This window comes from Athene cunicularia (genome assembly GCF_003259725.1).
Source record: "Athene cunicularia isolate RWA chromosome 1 unlocalized genomic scaffold, athCun1 chr1_part1, whole genome shotgun sequence".
NCBI classification, from domain to species: domain Eukaryota; kingdom Metazoa; phylum Chordata; class Aves; order Strigiformes; family Strigidae; genus Athene; species Athene cunicularia.
In genome coordinates, this window is record NW_020799091.1 from 15,603,756 (window position 1) to 15,624,592 (window position 20,837).

Consider the following 20,837-nt stretch of genomic DNA (forward strand, 5'->3'; position numbering starts at 1 on the left):
GCCAGCTCATTTGTTTCCTTATGAATTCAGATGATAAATTATTATGGTACTCATTAGAAATATCGGTAGGTTGCACATAAAATTAACTGTAAAAAATATAAATTTGTTACTGTAATGCCAAAAATCAGTGCACTTGGTTCCAAATTTTACTGGGTTTGAAATTCTCCCTCAGTTTCTATACATGCTAGAGAGACCAAGACACTGAAAAAATATGACTATGTCTGGATCTAATTCATTTCACATTGGACTTTGTTGGGGTTTTTTAAACTCTGAAAGCTCATGTATTGGTGTTCTTCTTTTATTTAGATCAACTTAATAAGATTATGAAAGGACTAGCCATGACTTTTTAATGCAATATATTGTATAGCACATGCAGCTCAGCATGGTGAGTGCCTGTCCATGACCTTTAATACTTTTATTTCACACTCACCTAAGCAGAAGAAATTCTGTGTCTCTTCTCCTTGTTTGGGACATTAGAAAATTAGGCTCAGTGAACAGGATTGCACCATTACTAGTAAAGGCCCCAGGCTTTGCACTGTTCTAATAGTGCAAATCCCTGATCCTCAGGACTTGTCTGGATTTGTCTAGGCTTGAGCTTTTTGTAGTTTTAGCAGCTGTCTAGCAGCCAGATGACTACTGCCTAAGTATGTTTTAACTTCAGTTTAGCTGTGTGGAACTGTGGTGCAGCATATGCTGTTAACTAATGAACAGTGATCTAACACAGAGTTATTCTGCGTAGAGTGAACTATCTATGAACCTTGAATAAAAACGTAATGTCATGAAGCACAAGCACAGGAGGACAGCAGAGGCCCCAAGGACCGTAATCACAAATCACAGTGACTATGGGAGTGCAGCCTTATGGAGGCAAATGACATTGGGAACAGAAAACCAAGAATAAACCAGTTAATTTTGACTGACTTTTAATACTTTAGTTAGATGAACAATAACTTTTTGTGTCCATGTATAAGCTGTGTTCCCTTTCTGTCTATAAATAAATTGCCTGTCCACCAATATGTCCCCATGGTGAACTGACCAATATAAAAAAAAACAGTTTTGTAAAGGATACTCAAAAATAAAATTTAAAATAATCTGAAAGGGCTCTTGGAGAATAAATCCATTTGTTTATCCATATGAGGCAGAAAAATGCAGATGTAGATATAGATATAACCTGTAGGAAAAATAATTTTATTAAATAAAAATAAGGAGTTTATAGAAGCGCACACTTTTAAATTAAAATCCCTACAGAGATGTATATACACCCTTCTTAATTACCTAAAAGTAAACCTTTTTCCATACAACATTTTGTGAAATAACTGTTGAAAACCTACTCAAGTTCTGCAGTTTTTAATCATTTTTAAAGGCTGAGGGACAATTTAGGCAGGTGAACTAGCAGTGACCTCACCCAGCTCAATAAGAAGGTATGCTTGGCTGCTCTCTCCTAAATGAGATAAGGATGTGGGATACAGGCTGTTCATCTTTGCCTAAACTCAGGTCCCAGATGTATAGCCCAGCATCTGATAATGGAAAGTATCAGTACCCATTATCTGATGTCAGAAGCACCTTCTCCACAAGGGAAATACATGCTGAAAAGACCAGAAGTGGAAAGAAGAGGTAAAAGAATTAATTTTTAAATAGTTACTTGACAAATAGCAACAATTATGTTTATCTGCTTTGATAACTGCTTTGAGATCCCAAGGCATTACACTGTAATACTATTAGGGAAACACAATGAATGTATTCATACTATATTAATATCTGATAAGTATCTTTATTCAAGGCTGAAACAAAGAATTTAAAAATATTTTCTCTCTCATCTGTGCTGAAGAAGAGTCTCGTGAATCTCATTGTGCTTTCTTCCTGAGCATAGAAAATAGGGTAATTTTATTCAGTTCAGGATAATGTAGATGAATTACATAAAACTTGAGCTGGATTTGCTAGCTTACTAAAGGAACAGAGAAATGTGTTATTCTTCTCCTATTCCTTCCTGTCCACTCCCTCTCCAGTTTCCACATGTATCACTGGAAGTTCTACCAACGCTGTTCCAGTGCTTTCATTTCACAGTACTCAGTGATTCAAAGCAAATGGGGCTTCAGTCAAAAGACCTGTCTGAGTCAAGAAAACAAGATACTGTGAACAGAACCGAGCTTTTATCCCCAACAGATTCAAAGACCACCTTTGTAAGAGGTGCTGTTTCACACAGCAGAACTGTGCCCAGACAGGTGTAACTGGAGCAAGGCTGCTGCAAATTCCCTGCTGCTGCTAGGCAACACAAAATCTTATATTTATAATTTTAGACTCTGATTCTTACACAGGCAGATTATGGGCTCACAGGGAAGTGTCTGAAACCAATAATAGGCATTCTGAAGTGTGATTCTCATTTGAATGCTGATGATGCTTTATAATGCATAATCTGTACTGTAAAATGGAAGCTGATAAGTATTAGACATGTTTCCAGTATCTGCATGCTTTGTAAGCACAAAAACTGTATCAGAATTTTCATCAGGGGGCATGATAGACAAACATGTAATGATAAATGCCAGTAGTTTTAATTAATTGAAAATTCTGTTATTTTCATACTGATTGCAAAATTATATACTTTGGAAAACACTGTTTCTTATATAATAAAAATATTAACTGAGTACACAGCAGCACAGTATGATCAAATAGAAGAATTTGATGGAATAGAAGGTCAACTATAAAGACATTTCAGTTTGTGATTAATCACTTTATTTGTACAGAGCAAATTATATACTCACACAAATTATATTTAAGAAAAGTTATATACAGATGCATCAGATCACTACTTGTTTGTTTGGATAATACCAGTATATTACGTTCAAACCTCCTAGTTCACCTTCAGAAACTGTGAATAATCCTGCCCTATAGAGTATATTGTGATTGCAGTCTCTCCTGGCCACTGTGTCAGCAGTGTCATTTCTTGACTTTTTCCCTCTGTCCTCATGCTTTCAACCATGCCAGAAGGTACGAAGTAGCCAAACTCATCTCATGCACGTTAATTTTTTCATAAAATTTCTGAAGCATGTAAAATAAACTCATTCCTAGCCTTTTCATCATTACTTTTAGTTATTCATCCTGAATGATATCTGCCTCTCATTCAAACATATATTTTCTTGCTATTTCTACTTCCTTTACCTGTAACTATGTCTATCTGTTACCTGCACTCTGCACTCAGTTCTCTGAATTGAGCACTGAATTTGTTCAGCACACAATGGCAGATTTTTTACATGGTACAATAATGCAAATAAATACCAGTAATTCTGCATTTTGTTGTGTTTTCCAGTTTTGTTATATCATTACTGCATCATCAGTCACTTTTCTACTATCTTCCCTTTTTGAAAGCAACAGTCTAAATTTGTAACTTTCGGGAAGGTAAAACCCATAACCATGTAAGGTTAAAGTTTGGCCATTCTGGAAAAAATGGTCCTATTGCTAATGGATTTCTAGGATTAAAGAGAAGTGAAAAAAATTATAGCCCTCTTTTTCATAAAACCCGGAAGACATAAAGGGTGAGAAAATCTGACTGACATTATGCTAGTTAGGTCTTAGTAGGAATGCTCTCCAAATCCCAGTTACTCTCATCTGACTTATTAACAGTACGCTATGACCAATGGCAGCCAGGTAGAGGTAAGACACAGACAAACAGAAGCCATCTTCTCCGTGCTACAGTGTACTTGGAGTCAGATGCAGGGCAGCATAAAAGCAAGGATTTCTAACAAACTCCATATACAAGCCCTTAAACTGGCTTCCAGAAGAGACCTTTTACCAGCAATGTGATGAAAATAAAACATGCTATCATAGAATTGTTTAGGCTGGAAGAGACCTTTAAAGGTAACCTGGTCCGATTCCCCGGCAACACCAGGGGGATGGGACATCAACTAGATCAGGTTGCTCAACAATGACCACAAATCAGAAGAGGGGCCGTATCCCTCTTGCAACCAAACTCAACAGCACTGGCACTGGTAGACTGGAAGTGACCCTGGCAAGAAGAGTTTTCTTGAGTGCATCACTGGCCTCGTGTATACTTGCTACTTATATTTCCAACTGTATTTTTCTTGAAATAACATGAGACTGTCTAGTTCATCAATTTTCCCCTCTCAGGGACACAAAGTTCAGCAACACCATAGCCCTGAAAAAGTACAAACTGCACTTTCAGAGTATCTCGAAGACCTTCTGAGGTTGGAGAACATCCCTTTATAAGAACTGTTCCTGTACAAGAAAAGTTGATGTCCCTGTCACAGGGCCTTTTGTCACTTTTTGACAGAATCACTTACCTCAGTTGTACAGAATTAACACCAAAGGCGCTGCTACTGGATAAGTTTTCAAAACTAGGACACAGCTGGTCAACAATTTTGTGTTCTTTTTTCAAACAATGTTTTAGAAGGTTTCTCCTATCCCACAGTGGAAGACCAGGAACCAAAGCCACTAGAATACTGTACCTGGAAGGTCTCAAAGACAACTTCTTTTCAAGTGACACCAAGTTCCTAACAGCAATTTCCTATATATTTACTGAATTTATTTGTATTTAAATGTACATAATTTTCTATAGCAAATAGTAGGTTGGGTCTGTGTTTCTCTTGCATGTTACCAGACAGCTGTATGAATCTACTTCCATTCATTTTATGATCAAAAGTCTATTCAATTTTTCTGCCTCTTGTCCAATTAACTACACTTGCTCCATTCTATAAATCTGATCTTGAGTGAATGGGCTCTACAGAAGAATGTAATTTTATTCACTAGAATTACTTTTAACTTCATTTTCTGACTGATTTACGTTTTAGCATATCAGACACCTAAATACTTGGATGAAAAAATCCCTTTTAAAACTTTAATTTACATAGAGAGGTATGGGAAAAAATATTGAGATTCACAGTTCTGTATAAGAAAAAATAAAAGCAGTATTACTTGAGCAATTGTGTACAGATTTACCACAGAAAAACACTTACAAAACCTGAGCAAAGACGTACTTCAGACAATTAGTTCAGATAGAGAACATTAGAAAAAGAGTAAGATTGAGATCTCCTGCCAAAAAAATTGAGTACGTCAGTAGTAATCTAAGCAGCAGAAATTCTAATAGTCAAGCTGTCAAATTTGAACAATAAGGAACACCTTTTTTATTTAGGAGCTGTTCCTCATAACCAGATTTAATCAAACTTTCCCTATATTTGCATAATTTCTTCAAAGAGCTAGGAATAATGCTTTGCCATTTTCAATCTTTTTTCCTACATTAAGAAAATGCTTCAATCAAGTGTCTCTTTACAGTGTTAAATAAGAAATTTTGTCTTCAAGAAAGCATAAAAACTCTTTCAAAGCTGGGCATCACTGGCAAAATTAAAGACTTTCTTCTGAGCCAATGAGAATAAATTTCTCTCCATAAACTGTGTCTAGCAGGTGGAATCAAAATCCCTAGCCTAAAGCTGTTAATGCATAAAACTATGGTGCTTTGGGAGACATCTTCTACTTCCTCAGTTACACATTATTTTAGGGAAGAATGGTTGACCCTCCTGCCTCCACTGTCTGACTTTGCACATTCTGATGCACACCTGCAAACACTGTCAGCCTCAGGCCACACCTCGTTCCAGCTGTCCTGGTGCCCTGCTGACTTTCTGTTGAAGTTCACATGTTGAGGACAGAACGTTACAAGACTGAACTCAAAACAGGCTGAAATAAAAACAGTATGAGAAGGCTAGGACTTACTGGTACGTGGTTGGACTGACATTGATGCGGCGTGGGTGACTTCCTGACTCGAACTTGCTTGCAAGGGTGACATTGTTCCCAAAGAGACAGTAACGTGGCATTCTTACACCAACAACGCCGGCCAGCACTGATCCTGAGTGAATGCCTATCCTCATCTGGAAAAATTAGAGATCCATGTCAGTCTGCCTCTCTTGTGCTGTCCGCAGTAATGACTTGAGCACTTATTTATAAGCCAGTCACGGCAACCCTTTCAGAGAAATAATAAACCAAAGAAAGTGAACTGGAAGAAAACAAGCTCTCCCATTCATCTAGCTTAAAACATATGCAGTTAAAAAAAAAGAAAAAAAACATGGTTATCTCTACTAAAATTATTTTTTCATCTGTGCACATTTTCTGGAGAGTACATCAGTCAAAACAGGAATCATTAACAGAATAGGATGGGGTTACCTAGAGTTACTGCAATATCAGCCATCTAATTACACAAATAGATACATCACGGAGGGTTATTTTTGACACCATTTCTAACACAGGCTTTAAAGTAAAAGACACAAATTTTCTCAAACTGGCAGAATAGTAAAGTGGAGTGGATGAATATGGTACTTTTATCTTCTTTGTATTTTTTTTCTTCCAAAGTCCTCAAGGTCTAAGGTCTTTTTCACTTTGTCAGACTAAGAGATATTGCAATGGTGAAGATGCTAAAGATTAAGGCACCAATGATTTTAAAAATAATTGTGTGTCCCCCAAAATAAGTAGAAATAAATCTCCAGCAAATTAAAAAAACCCATGTGGCTATTCTAGATATCATCCCCTGTAACTGTCCAAGATGTGGTGATTACATTGATCTGTAAAGCCTGAACTCACCATCCAAGTTTCTTTCAGAATGAATAATTGAACAGAGACTTATTCTGCACACATTTTGGCAACCACTTGTGTTTGCCAAGAAAATAGTTTTTACAAGTAGAAAAGTATTTTTCTCTTGTTAACTTTATAATATTAAAAAATGAAAAGAAGATATTTATACGTTCTGAGGATACTCTCACTCATAGTAACTGAACTGCTGCAAAACATGAGATAATGTGAAGAAAATAAAGAGCAGCTAATAAAACAGAGGGTCTGATGGGGTCTGAATGAGTGACTTGAATACTACTATACTCAATCTTGTCCTTTGATTTAATGCACAGTTATCCCACTGTGCTTTTGTCTGTCACTCCCTATTTTTTTAATAATGCAATACATATTTACTCAAATATGTTCTGTACTCATTTTTTTAATGTTAAGACAAATGCCATCATTTTATAACCTTGGTGTCCATGAAGTTCTATGAACATATGGGACCCCACATTATTTCACTGACTACAGTCCTTCCTGTGCATCCAAGACTTTTATCATGCAGATAAGCATCCTCTTCATTTTGTTCCTCTCTTATATGTCACCGACAATGGTTATAGCATTATATCTGCTATACACTAAGCCCATGCATAACCTAAGAATATGCTGTTCTGCATTCAGTGTGATATTACTTCAACATTCTCACAGACAACATAAAACCTTCAATCTTCACAATAATGCTGTTAATTACGGACTAGGATTTTTTTTTAATCTAATAATTAATAGCACTCAAATTTAATTAATCTTTCAAACCTTTACTACAGTTTGGAAGACAGCTATTGAAATCTTTCAAATGCTCTATCCTATTGGGCTGGGAAGCACTCACAAACTTGCTTTGGCTTTGAACATCTGTGCAAACCCATCACACCTGCATTATTTTGGCCATATTTTGGGGCATTGAAGACTTCCTGCTTTTACCACAAGATACATTTAAACTCCATTGTTTACTTCCAGTGAAAAAAAAAAAAAAAGTGCTCCTGCAGTCAAAAACTGAGCAAACAGCCCTTCTGGGTATTAGTGAGGTCAGTATCTGCCCTCAGCAAAAGATTACAAGCAGAAAGTCTTGCTCACACAATAGCAAGTATGCTGTCAGCTTTCAATAAACAATAAAGAACTTATTTACAATGTCTTGTTTGTGAGATGGGAGAAGGATTAGTTATTTTGCACACAATTTTAAGAACAGAGATAATGCTACCTATTTGTTCCACTACTACTCTGCACATTTATTTAAGAATCACAAATAAAACACCTGCTGTTACCTCTTCTAAGCTACATTCAATCACATGTGAAGGCCAGACTGAAACTGTACGAAAAACCACTAGCTGGTTTTGCTGTTGGAAAGTGGAAATGAAAGTATACATTAGAGTGGAAGGAAAATCTGATAGCAAAAAATGTACTAAGAAAATAAAATTTACTTTTGCAATATATGCAATGAAAGCTAAAGTTGTTGGTGGTTGTTTTTCTGCTTTCACTTTTGAAGTGCTTCCTTTTATGTGTCCACAGAGTTTTTTATCATTCAGTGCTTCAGTGAAATAGGACTTCCAAAGGATTTCCAGATTCTCAGGAAGAAAATTTTAGGCTCTTTTGAAGAACCCAAACCCCACTCACACACTAAATGATTTCAAGATCTTTTCTCACGATTGTCTCAAAAAGACACTAGGGAAATGGCCTTTGTGGTTATAACTTTTCGGCATGTGCCAAGGAAAACAGATTTGCTGGAAAAATAAAAGACAATCTGATCTATTACCCTCAATATAAAATATTTTCCTTTGTAGGATTAGGAAAATGAAGCTAAAGCCATGCCAACTTTCACAGAAAAACTGAGACTGGGAGCAAAAATAAATGGATATTTAAAATTTCACTTAAGAGTATATAGTTTAGATCTTCTGTGAACTGCTTGACTTTCAGAAGAAGAAAGGAAAGAGCTTTTCTACTTAATATAGAATGTATATAAAGAAATTTTTAAAACATTTGGTTTGTCTGACTACACAACATTTTGTGTTCTGTAGTATCTGTGATTTTTTTAAAAAACATGCTCCTACAACAAAAAATGTAGATATTCTTATAAACACAGGTTAAACTACATAGAGCTACTGATGAGAGTGCCAAAATCTGGTTTTCATTGGGTGCAAGAGAGCTGATACAGGTTTTCTCATTAAACCATAGAGATATATGCCCAATACAAGACAAAATTACACCAAGAATGCCTTGCAGTAAAGCTCCACTTCTGCTTCATTATATGGTTCTCTACAAGAAAAGAGCCCGCAACACTGATGCTATTGCCATGAAGTATTCCTTGCTGTGTCTTCTTATATCGAGAATAACCATTATATTGGTCATATATTTCTTTTTAGTGAAATATGATTTTCATAAAAATGTCTTTTCAAGATTTTATTTCATCTGCAGATAAGGTATTCTGGCTTTTTCCTCACTGAGTTGAAAAGTGTTAACAGTTTAAGGCTTTTTTTTTTTTTTTTTTTTTTTTTTTTTTTTACAAAGGAAGAAAATGTGTAATCAAATTATTAGTAACAAGACACTGGGGCACATCAACCTCTCACATTAAGTTTGCAGCAAAAGAAAATCTGCCTAGAGCTTGACTTAGAACAATAATATCAGTTATACATGTATATCTATAGTTCCCAAGCTATATTGTATATGCAGCCCTTATTATTGCTTTCCCAGAACAGTTATCATTAAAGATTATTAATAACATATGAAATGCACATTAGGTGGTAACACTAGCATGCATTATTTGTTTATCATAACTATATTTATTCATTTATGTCCTTTAAATATATGTATAATATAGATTATATGTATAATTTACACTTAAATTGAGCATTTTTAATAGAATGCATGCTCTTCATCTGTGCTGACTGCTCCTTTATGTGTCCTTAATCAGCTGGCTAATGATAAAAGGGCAGCATATAACTGAGACTGCAAGTTCAGAGGCATTAGGCATACAAATGGAAAGACAGTTCTTTAGAAATAATCACAAAGAGAAGACAGATGTGGAAAAAAAACCCGAAAAACAACCAACCAAAAAACCCAGAAGATACCAGACCCCCATAGTTAAGGAACAGTGAAGAGATGGACAAAGGCCAAGGGCATTTCTAGGGAGGAATATTGGAAGGCACAATGGGGAATGAAACATGAACAGGTGTGAAAAAGAGCAAGAAACCTGTGAGAGGCCTTTTAGATAAAAAGAATTGAATTGAACATTCTACAATGTGTTTTTCTGATACACTGAAACTTAGAAGAGTTGTGTGTTACCCCTTTTTACACCTCCTAATTGCCAAAGCATGATTTTCCCTTTTTGTAGGTAGAAGTGCTGGGTTTTGTTTTGTTTTCACCTGCTTTCTGGTTTCTATCATTTCCAGTGACACCATATTGAAAACTGCACACTTCCATCAAAACAGCCTATTCCAAGTGAGGTGAAAGTAAATGCATCACTGAAAACTCACAACCCATTTACAGTCTATGGTGAAGAGGCAAAATATTTTATAAAGGAATGCAGTAGCATGCCTAAAGTAAATTTCATCATTGCTGAGTTATTTCTTAATAGCTTCTTCTGTTAATCAGTATGTTCACAATAAGCAAATCCAATAATCTGCTTTATATTCAAAGCTCCTGAGCTTTTTGTCTTTTGAAACCCTGATTAAAAAGTCATTCTCCTTTCTCTCTCATTTCCCCATGTAATTTTTGAGGAAAAAAACTTTGACATTAAAATGCAAGTGGAAAGACACCATTCTACAGTCTGAGAAGTAGCCATTGTCTTCTCAAGAACATTTTATAAAACCTTCTCAAATCTAACATTTTTGACCAATATATGTCTGCATATTGATAACCAATTGAACACATTAAAACCCGTATTTCCCTTCAGTCAAAACTGGGACATTGCATTACAAGACTTAAAAACACTTTCTTTATTAATTAGACCAAAAAATAATAGTTCAAGCTCTAATTCCTGAAAGAAAAATTAACTAATTTTTTAATTATTCTTCAAGCTTCTTATGTACATGGTGTTGTCCAAAAGTACCTGCAATCTTGGTTAAGGACTTACAAATCTATTTTAAAAAGTGTAAGTCTTGCTCAATTCAGAAGATAAAGGAGACATCAGAGATATATTTCCAAATAGGCAACAGCATGAAGAGTTACATATAGCCATGGCAGTGAGGAATGATTTCGGAGTTCAAAAGTCAAGTCTTTTTGTGGACATTACTGAAAGGCAGAGTAGGACAAAGAAGAGCTGGTGGGCACCTTTCTTTTTTCTTCGCCAGTAAGGAGCAGTTAATGTTATAACAGGCAAGCAGACTTTCCAATTCAAAACACAGGTACAGGTAACCTGTCTTCTGATAAGCACAGGGAAAAAAATACATGCTCATTTCCAAAATTCTCTCTCTGCAACCAGTAATTTTTAGTTCAGGGATTTCCTGAGCCAAAGGAAATTATTTTTGTAGAGAAAAGGTGTTTGATGTTCACAGTTCCTCCTCAAATATCGACTACGATATTTCATGGGAGTGGTAGCTGTACACATTCTTCCCACTGCACACGCTGAGAGAAGGACCTTAATAAACAATTCTCACACTCTGAAAAACATACTCCCATGCAGGAAAGACTCAGATTGCCTCACAGATTAACTGCATCCAGAAGGCTCAAAACTCATTTTCACAGAACTGGCTGCCTTACACAGACACTGAGCTGAAGTGAGGGCAGGCTGGGAAGTAGGTGACACAGTTTGGAAAGCAACCACAGGCAGAAGTAATCCCCCACTCAGCCAGCCTGGAGCATTTCAAGCCTTAATAATGTGACTGACTGGCAGCTGCTCAAGACTTTGTGCTGAGCTGGTAGCTGAGCTGAGGGCTGATATGTGACAGTAGCTGTATGGAAATCCTTCCAGGCACATGGATGTCCCAAGCCAGGAAAGCATTTAAATACAATAGGAAGCGTTCTGCTGAGTCAGGACTTTGAACATCAGTTTCAGTAATGTATGTGGATATTTGTACACTACTGTTTCTCAGACAAAGTACTCCTCACTTTCTTCCCTAACATACTGAGTTATCCTCTGTGTTCCAGGAAGGACCTTCTCCCTTCTGCCCTTGCAGTATCCTTCAGAAAGGAAAAAGTCACCTCTTGCAGTGTTGTAGCTGTTAGTCCATGATACATTGCCAGATACTTTCAAACAGAATGTGCCAAATTCTTAAGACATTATCTGCTCTAATATTTTGTAACAGCTTCCACAACGGTGCTGTCTCTAAATCACTACATATGGAAATTTATTGGTAAAATGTATTAACACAAAATGGACTCTACAGAGCTCAAAGGTCTAAAATCTGGTCCACACATTGGTGAGTCAATGTGCCTTTCTGCTCCTTCAAAGAACTGCAAGTTGACAGGACTGACAGCTATGCCCTGACATATGCTTTAGTGTGTGGGTTATCTGTATTCTTAGATAGATTTATAAATATCACAGTGTCTTTCTGGAAAGGGACATATGACAGTACAGCTCACTACAGAATTGTTGCCAAGGAACAGACCTGCTCAGAGGAAAATTTAGATCACTTTTAATTTCACAAGGTGTTCTATAAAACTAAACTACAGGATATATTCCCCTCATGTTTGAGCAACATTTAGAGAAATGAACACAGCTTTTTTCTAATGAGAATTTCCTAGATTTCTTACTCATAGACAGAATTATTCAACCCGTCTGAAGCAAAAGACACAGAAAATTATGCAAGGACAATGAAAAATACAATAATAAACTAACCTTAGGATCAGTAAATCCATTTTAAATAGTTATTGGGTAAAGCAATCATGTGATTTGTGTAAAAGATACAATGATAACATGAAATTATAAAAATGATAAAATTAATCATTTTATCATAAAATTATATAAAGAAAATTATACATATTACATATGCCCATCTGTGCACTATGGTCTTGGCATACAATTTTCTCTACTGAATGTGGAAAAAGAAGCTATGAAGCTTTTCTACATAAAGAAGTCACTGACTTGAAGGATGAAATTCCTTTTCCATTTTCCCTTAAGTTCCATTATGATAGCACTGCTCTGAATAATGGTTGGATTAAACGACCTCCAGAGATTCCTTGCACCTTCCTTTATTTCATGATTCTATATTTCATATCCTTTGATGAAAAATTATACCCCTGTGAGTCTTTATCAGCAGTATGAAGTAGAATTAGATGAAGTAAAAATGAAAATGAAAGACTCAAAATAGTTTTGGGGGCTCATTAGTTCTAGCACCAAAGGAAAGTTTATACTAGGGCAAGAGTTTTTGTGCCAAATTCTATCCTGAGGCATCACATGAACACACTATTACCATTGCTCAGGGTCTGGGTTAGAAAATGATGTGGGTCATCTGTAAGAAAACATGGGGGGGGGGGGGGGGGTATAAACCATGTAAATGAAAATTTCTAGAGTTGCGAAACAATAGAATAAGTCCTATATCTTTCCCCTAAGTTTCCAAAGAAGAGACATTAATGTTAATAATCTTCTTCATAAGCTGCTTCTCCCTCACCAATAAAATGTTGCATTTCATTGCTGATATAGCATTTAATCAAAAAACTTTTTTTTATTGTTTTCTTTGAATAGTAATTTCCACAGCAGGAATTTAATTACTATGTGAATCTGTGTGTTCAGGCACTTAAAAAAGAGCTAATCATTCAACGAAGCCCACATAGCAGTGGAGGATTTTTCCCAGCCTCCTCTCCACTGACAACCAAAAAAGAAAAAAATTCATCAGAAAGTTCTGTTTGATCCTGAGTGTAGGAGGACATCTTTGTCTCACAGTGCCATCATATGACATATACTGAATGGACTGGGTGATATTTTAACAAGGAAAAATGACACATGCTCAAAATATTTAAGTGAACAAAAAACTGTATGCTAAAAAAACAGTTGGACATAAGAGTTTTAACCTTAAGAAACAGTCTTTGACACTTCTACTAATTTAAGGTAGATTTCACCTTAATTTCAACCACCTAGAAGTTAGACAGCTCTTTTAAGTTAGATTTCTAGACAGCTTCTAAACCAAGGAGGTCAATAACCTCAAGGCTGCAACTCTTCACATCCCAAAACTGGCACCTAGAAAGGGCCATATCAATCACTCCTGAAGGTGTCTGATTCTCTTGGTGGAACAGAGAGGGACATTTATTGGTAGGTTTAGCCTAGACCACTCATGCACAGACAGCTAAAGACATGAGAGATGAACCCTCAAGACTGGCAAAGTTGGCGCACCTTGATCTTTGCTTAAAATAAGCTACGCTCCTATGCATAAAAGATCAAAGAAACAGCTGTTGATGGATAGGACCTCATCAGAAGATCATTCTATTTGTGGAACAGCAGAAATTTCCTCAGATAATATAATGGTCTTTGAAACTAGCCTGAAATCTTTGAAATTGTACATTTAAGTGACCTTTCAATAGAAAAGTCATGTTTTGTCTTTTGATCATAGTATATGCTTTTATGCATAGATGAAATTCATGCTGATCTGCTTTAGGAAGAGTTTGGAACTAATCAACAAGGATCTGCTGCATAACAGCTTTAAAATCTACAGAAACCATTGATGTATAAGAATCTTACAGTTTTACTATTAGAAGTTTATCTAGCCTATGTACAATAATGGTGTATCTGTATCAAGATTCTTCCCAAAGGCTGTTAGAGACCTAAATTGTTGCCTATGCCATTTATACCTTTACTACTGCAAGGTGTTTTAATACTGTTTGTACAAAGAGGGGATACATTTGAAGTGTGTAGTTTCTACTCAATCCACCAGCTTCTTGCAATCAGCAGCAAGGCAAACATAATCATGATAAAAATTTGATTAATCCCCCTCTTCCATGTGGACACAGCAGATACAAGAAAAAAAAATAAAATCAATAGGCTAAGTTTTGCAAATATGTCTGTTCATAAATTAGGAAAAGTGGAGAGACTAGTTTCTTTAGCACCTCTCAAATGTAATAATATATCCAGTTAAATAAAAATACTAGAAACAAGTGAACATGTGCCCTCTTTTGAAATACAGTAAGTCAAGGCACAGTCACATGGAAAGATAAATGCTAAGAACATCCCAAACTGTGCATAAGGAATGCTAAGTGCTGCAAGTTATAACAGCTAAAGAAGTTTGCTTCCTTCAGAAGAAACTCAGGGCACTGCCATTATCATAGAGATCTGAATACTAAATGTCCAACACAATCATTCTTTCTCATGCTTAACTAAAGGATAAATGAGCTTGTAAAATACAGTAAGTTTCCATATGACAACTGAGGCATAGAGATACTTCATACCATATATGTTCCAATGTTAGAACAGCTCATAGCATAAGATCATCCTTACACATCTCACCCATCTCTAAAATGGTGGTGATGCTGTTTCTTTGCTTGTTCATCAGTTCATTTTTAACAACTTCAATTTCTGTAGACTTAATGTAAGCCAATATAAGAGCTAGATAATGACAATTTTTGTCTCTCTTCTTAAGCCTGGAACAAGTCTCCATAGCTGGTAGTCATTACCTACCTACCAGCTAGGGTTAGTTACAATTAGGTTAGTAACTAGGTTACTACCTAACTAGGGTTAGTTACCTACCAGTAACAGGCAGTGGTAATTGCACGCAAAGAAGAGAGGCTCTGTGATTGTATGGATCCTATAAACAAGAGTCAAAGATTGCACCTTCACTGTAACTGGGAAGGGGTTTCTTAACAGTCCTTACTGACCTTTGTAATTCACTGTCACAGAGCTTCAGATTTATGCAGGGAAAGTGAATTTCCTCCTCAGTTAAATCAAAACACACAATCACATATAATCAATTTTTGGAAGTCTTTCAGACAGGTAAATCTACTGAGTCAAGAAAAATTACTTCATACAACAAAGAAAATGAGCATGAAGAGAAAGGGTGCTGTTTTGCACTGAACTGAGGATTTTAGCAAAGCATTCACAGACTCTCATGATTCATGTATAGCCAGCACTTCATCAAGTCAATCAAACTCTCCTTGATTTCTTTGATTTTCTTTTTCTTGACACCACAAACCAAGTATAACAAAAGCTAGCATCAGAACTCAGGGTATTCTGTACAGCTGTTACCTTCACTGAAAAACTAGGTAAAAAAGAAATTTGTAAATAAAATTATAAATGAAATCAATTAAAAACTCCACTGTATCTCATGTAAAATGTAACATTTTCTATTCCTAGATTTAAGCTGCAAATCTACAAGCAGTATCTGATGATCATTGCATGTCAGATGTGCCATGAATGGAAACGAGCTACTATTTTATTGTTTGTTTCAAATGTTCCAGTGTTTTCATGACTAGAAAGATTTTAACCTTATTTTCAAAGCAGTTAGCAAATGAAGACCTGATGATATTAAGAATATGACAAAATCCAAAGAGAAGGAGAGAAATTGCTCTCAGATGAAGGTGAATCATTTATGGGAAGGAAAGACTTTGATGTTCAGTCTGAGTTTCCTTCATTCAGTCATCTGTCCCTCTGCATCTCACACTCATCCCCCCTTCAGAGACATGCCGATAAAGAAAAAGCTTGGGAACACATACATCTGGTTTTAGCTTGTGCATTCTGCAAAAAATTGCAATCATAAGAGATATAATTCCTTTTATACATATTATGCATTTTGCAAGCACAAAAATTCAATTAACATGCTTAGTCAAGATTACTTCTGCCCATCTTCACAAGTTTTTAATCAAATATTTGATTTTCCTATAATCCACATATACACACACACAAATAAAAGCATATTTGTGCTTATATTTGTGTGAGTGAGAAAGATCAAAAAAGAAACACATGAAGACTTTAAGCCCCAATTATCCTTGAATGTTCTTTTGACAATCACTAGACAAATTAAACAATAATTCAGTTTTGGATGCAGAAGCAGATGATAGCATGGAATATCTGTAACTTTATTGCTTGTCACTGCTGTCCAGTCAACCTTTACTGCTGCTAATTGGGTAAATTTGGCAGTTGAAGGACACAGATGCCTACCACTGGATTTTGTTTATTCAGCATTATTATTACATGCTTCTTTTCTGCTGTTGCTCTTGTCTGATTGTGCTTTATTTGGAACTTTTCCAGTCAACTTCATTGACAGTTGTCTCTCTTGGTTCAACCTTTGCTGACAAGAGCTGACAATTTCTTTACCTTTTAGCCCCATTCTTTACTCCTTTCCTCCCAAATGCATGTAAGATGTGCTTTCATGGAGAGTCCCTTTATCCTCTGCTAGACTGTATTTTTCATACCCTACATACATGTCATATATGTAACTGGTGTAATTGAAAAACAGGAGTAAAATATACAAATTCTTCTCCCACAAAGAAGAAGAGTATCAACTCAACAATCCTTGTCCCTTAAAATGCTAACCAAAAATAAAATCTACTTGTCTTTAAAAATTAATTCAACTTTTATCAGATGATATAAAAACAAGTCAGTATGAAAAAAGCAGAAAGAAGGAGCAACCATTCAAATCACCCGAAATGAAGTGTTATTCCCACAGGAGAAAAAGAGGAAAAAAGATTAATAGAAGATGATCTTTACATTAATGGGTTTGTTAAGATGAACACTAAAATTTTTCTGACATCAATACCAACTTTTTTGTAAGATGGTATTGATTTAGGAGGTCACCTGCGGAAAGCATGCAGCCAAAACAAGCAAATAAATTAGCTACAAACCTTTATTAAGAAAATAATAGCTCTGTAAAAATAAATAAGCAACAGAAATTACACTGGAAAGCTAAATATAGCTATGACTATCTACAGGAGAAAAACAATAAAATTATTCTTGATACTATTGCTTCAAAGTCTATCTTTTAGCCTTAATAAATTAAAGGACAACAGTTGGAGAGAAAGAAATCATTAGACATTTCAGAGACTGGCCGCAGTTTTATGAAGATTAAATCATATCAAATATGTCTGAACTTCACCTTGCTTGTACTTGCATCTAGAAAATAAAAACAAATTATGCTGAAATTTATTCACTGCGTTCGTTAATGATATGCAATAAACAACACACATTTGAAGTTAACTGATCACAGAAACTGAATCCATCTAGAAATATACTCCAAACTAAAAATATACAATTCAAGAGAGAAAATTGGAAAATTCTGTGTAAGGTCTCTTGAGTGGAGACCAAAATGAACTTGAATTAACATGCAATCGGGTCACATAAAAAAAAGTAATTTGGGGCTATGAACATCATATGACACTCCAAATAGTTCCTTCCTACAGAATTCTAGTTCAACCACACCAAAAATATTAAGTTAAAACCCAGGTACTGTCAACAGGAATGACTTCTGAAAAGATCAACAATCTGTTCAGATCTTCAAAAGGATTTGTTTAAGGGGGAGAACTAAGAAACCTATAAATATTCAGTTTGGCCAAGTATTACTCAATAGGGAGAACATGATAATCTACAAATATCTACAAGGTGTTAATGTCAAAGAGAGAGAGAGATGGCAGATGGGGACACAACTAGAAATAAGAACACGGAAATAAAGACACAGATGAATATCCAGCTTCCCTAGGCCTAAACAGACCATATTAATGGCAGTGACAGACTCCTGAGGCAAGTGTGGAAGCTACATCATATAAGTCTTTTCTTTAAGGCACTAATAAAACACTTGAAAATACACTGTAAGGATGTTGACAGGAAGACAGACAGGATGCTTTAATACATGTATGTCTTTTTTAACTTAAAATCATACTGTATTTAAGGACTACTAACTAGAAAGGGGTGATACATTTGAGGATTTCAAATGACTGCCAGAAAGCCTGTCTTCCTGTCATCCTTAATAACAGATGGGATAGGAGAAATATTTTTTTTTAAGTCGTGAGTCCACTTAAAGAAACAGAATTTTCAACTTCAGTTTTAAATTAGGTGTACCTCAGTTCACATTTTCTTTCCAAAAACTTGGGCTGAACTAGGGTTTAAGTATTTTGAAAAGACATCTAGAAGAACTTTGAGAATCTGCTTTATCGCTTTGAACAAATCTGTGTAAAATTAGGTCAGTACTCTGCACCTAGTACAAGCAACGCTCAAAAGTAACTGAAAAGTCACTAAGATACAGAGTAGTGTCCAATATTGGAACAGCTATTTCTATGGTAATAGCAGGTGTGAGAATAAGAAGAGGAACACATTCCTTTTGAGGGAAGAAATGTATCATTTTATGCAGAATCCAGGTTGGAAAATATTAACTAAGAATTAATAATTTAAGTATTTTGGGAAGCAAGTAAGACCAGGATCCCAAACTCAGAAACTTCAGCAGAACTAGACCTCACAAGATTTGTACCTTCTCAGGTCCTCACTGGGAAAAGCAGTGGCTCCAGAGACACCAGGGAGCATCTGAGCTGGGCCTAGGAACCTGGGACCACAGCAGGGAGATGAGGCCTAAAACTTCCTCCTATGAACAGGGTATCTGTACACTCCAGATCTGATAGCTGAATCGGGGATGATCAAAGGGCATGAAATCCTAGAAACCATGTGATATCCACTGGCCATCAAACAAACTGTCACTATAGTTCTTCAAACCTGCATTTCTGGAAAACATCTTTGGTATCATGGAATCAAAAACCTGCTTTGTCAGAAAACTTCTGATCCAATCAGGGTATAAGAATAATACTAGAGATAAAAATGAAGAGCATGGCAATTATGTTGAAACAATTTTATTTAAAATATAAACTTAGATTTTTAATTTTTCTTTTTATAACAACACGATGATCTATGTCTAAGAACATACTTTGCGGTATCAAGTACATAATCCATAGCAAATCAGTGTAATCTTTACAGGGAGAAAAATATGATTTTTTTAAACAATCATCCTTTAGGAATGTGACTGTCAGTTCTGTTAATACACTGAAATCATACTTTGAACTAGTCATGTTATTTTGGGATTGGTCTGTTCCTCATAGATGACCACAGTTAAGCTTCATGTGGATAACTATGAAAATAAATCCTTACTTTGGCAGTTGTACATTCAGCCTTTGTGATGAGAGAAAGGATCACCCCACTCAAAGGGCAGCAACCTACAAAATAAATGAGGCTACATCCTACAGTGGTGTTGGTTCAAAGAAACAGTGCTGTTTTGAAGCACATGCCCCAGTTGTTCATGTATTGCTTCACTTTACAAAGCAGTTTTGGTCTGCATGAACTGGACCCCTGTCAGAGGAAATTAAAGCAGTAGCTCTACTCAAGATGTACCAAAGTCAAGACAGACTCTTATGGGCATATCATGGTCTAAATCAACATTTAGTCTTTCAGGTCACATACAGTGGAAACATTCAGTCCAAGGAACAAAAACAGTCCTAGTGAAAAACCTCAAGATGAACTGACTGTAGAGGTAAGGGCTTCAGCACAAACTCCACCAATCCACCGATCTTTTTCTGTTGCACTGATCTACTTGATAAGCAGGCACACCTACTGGATCATCACTTACAGGGGAAAGACAGCAAAACAGATTGCCTAAAATTAGCCAGCCAAGTGCACATTTAAAAATTTACTTTCTAAAATTCTAATCAACAACTAATATTTTCTAACAAGAAATTCATTAGTAAGTAAAAATGTTATGGCTGAATTAGAAATGTTCAAATGTTCAATGTTCATTAGAAAACAATGACATCTTTAATTAGAGTGGTAAGGCCCATAAATTAAGAGATTCACTTATATAAAAATGCTGGAAAAATAGACACTGACTGAAATTAGTCAAAACACATTCAAGATTTCTCATTGCAAAACTATTTAATCCCAGAAGCTTCCCACATTAGGGGTTTGGCTTCATACATTTCAAAGCTGTAGCACGTTAAATTCCAATTACTTCATAAAAGGTAGGCAGTGTGCGTACAAAAGATACTTGCAACAATAGACTGCATTATGGTGTGTCTCAAAGCTCATTATAAAGCAGCTACTACAGTGGACTGTGTCTGATAACTCACCACAATTTTTCTTCATTTAGTCTTACTTAGAAATTGATCTTGGTTTGTAAGGAAATTCAAAGAATCCTAATGCACTTCTAATAATCCCCATGGGAAAGATGAATAATGTTCAGACTACATGTTCCACAGGCACCATTCCCATTGTAGAAATGTGGGAAGAGTAATGAACACTCCCTTCCTCTTCTCTGAAGTCAATTAATTATTTTCTACAAAAAAACAGGAGCTTTCTTCACATCAGCAGTCATCTAAATTCATGTAGCTGAATTTAGTATGTGAATTTAAGC

The 20,837-nt window shown here is 35.8% G+C and overlaps 1 protein-coding gene across 1 annotated transcript in view; it reads right to left on the reverse strand.

The window, feature by feature from the left end:
• Positions 1-20,837, reverse strand: part of GUCY1A2 (guanylate cyclase 1 soluble subunit alpha 2) — a 177,551-nt gene that overhangs the window by 24,326 nt on the left and 132,388 nt on the right. The window contains exon 7 of the mRNA XM_026856787.1: positions 5,716-5,870. Coding sequence (XP_026712588.1) covers positions 5,716-5,870 — 155 coding nt within the window. The remainder of the gene's footprint in view (positions 1-5,715; positions 5,871-20,837) is intronic.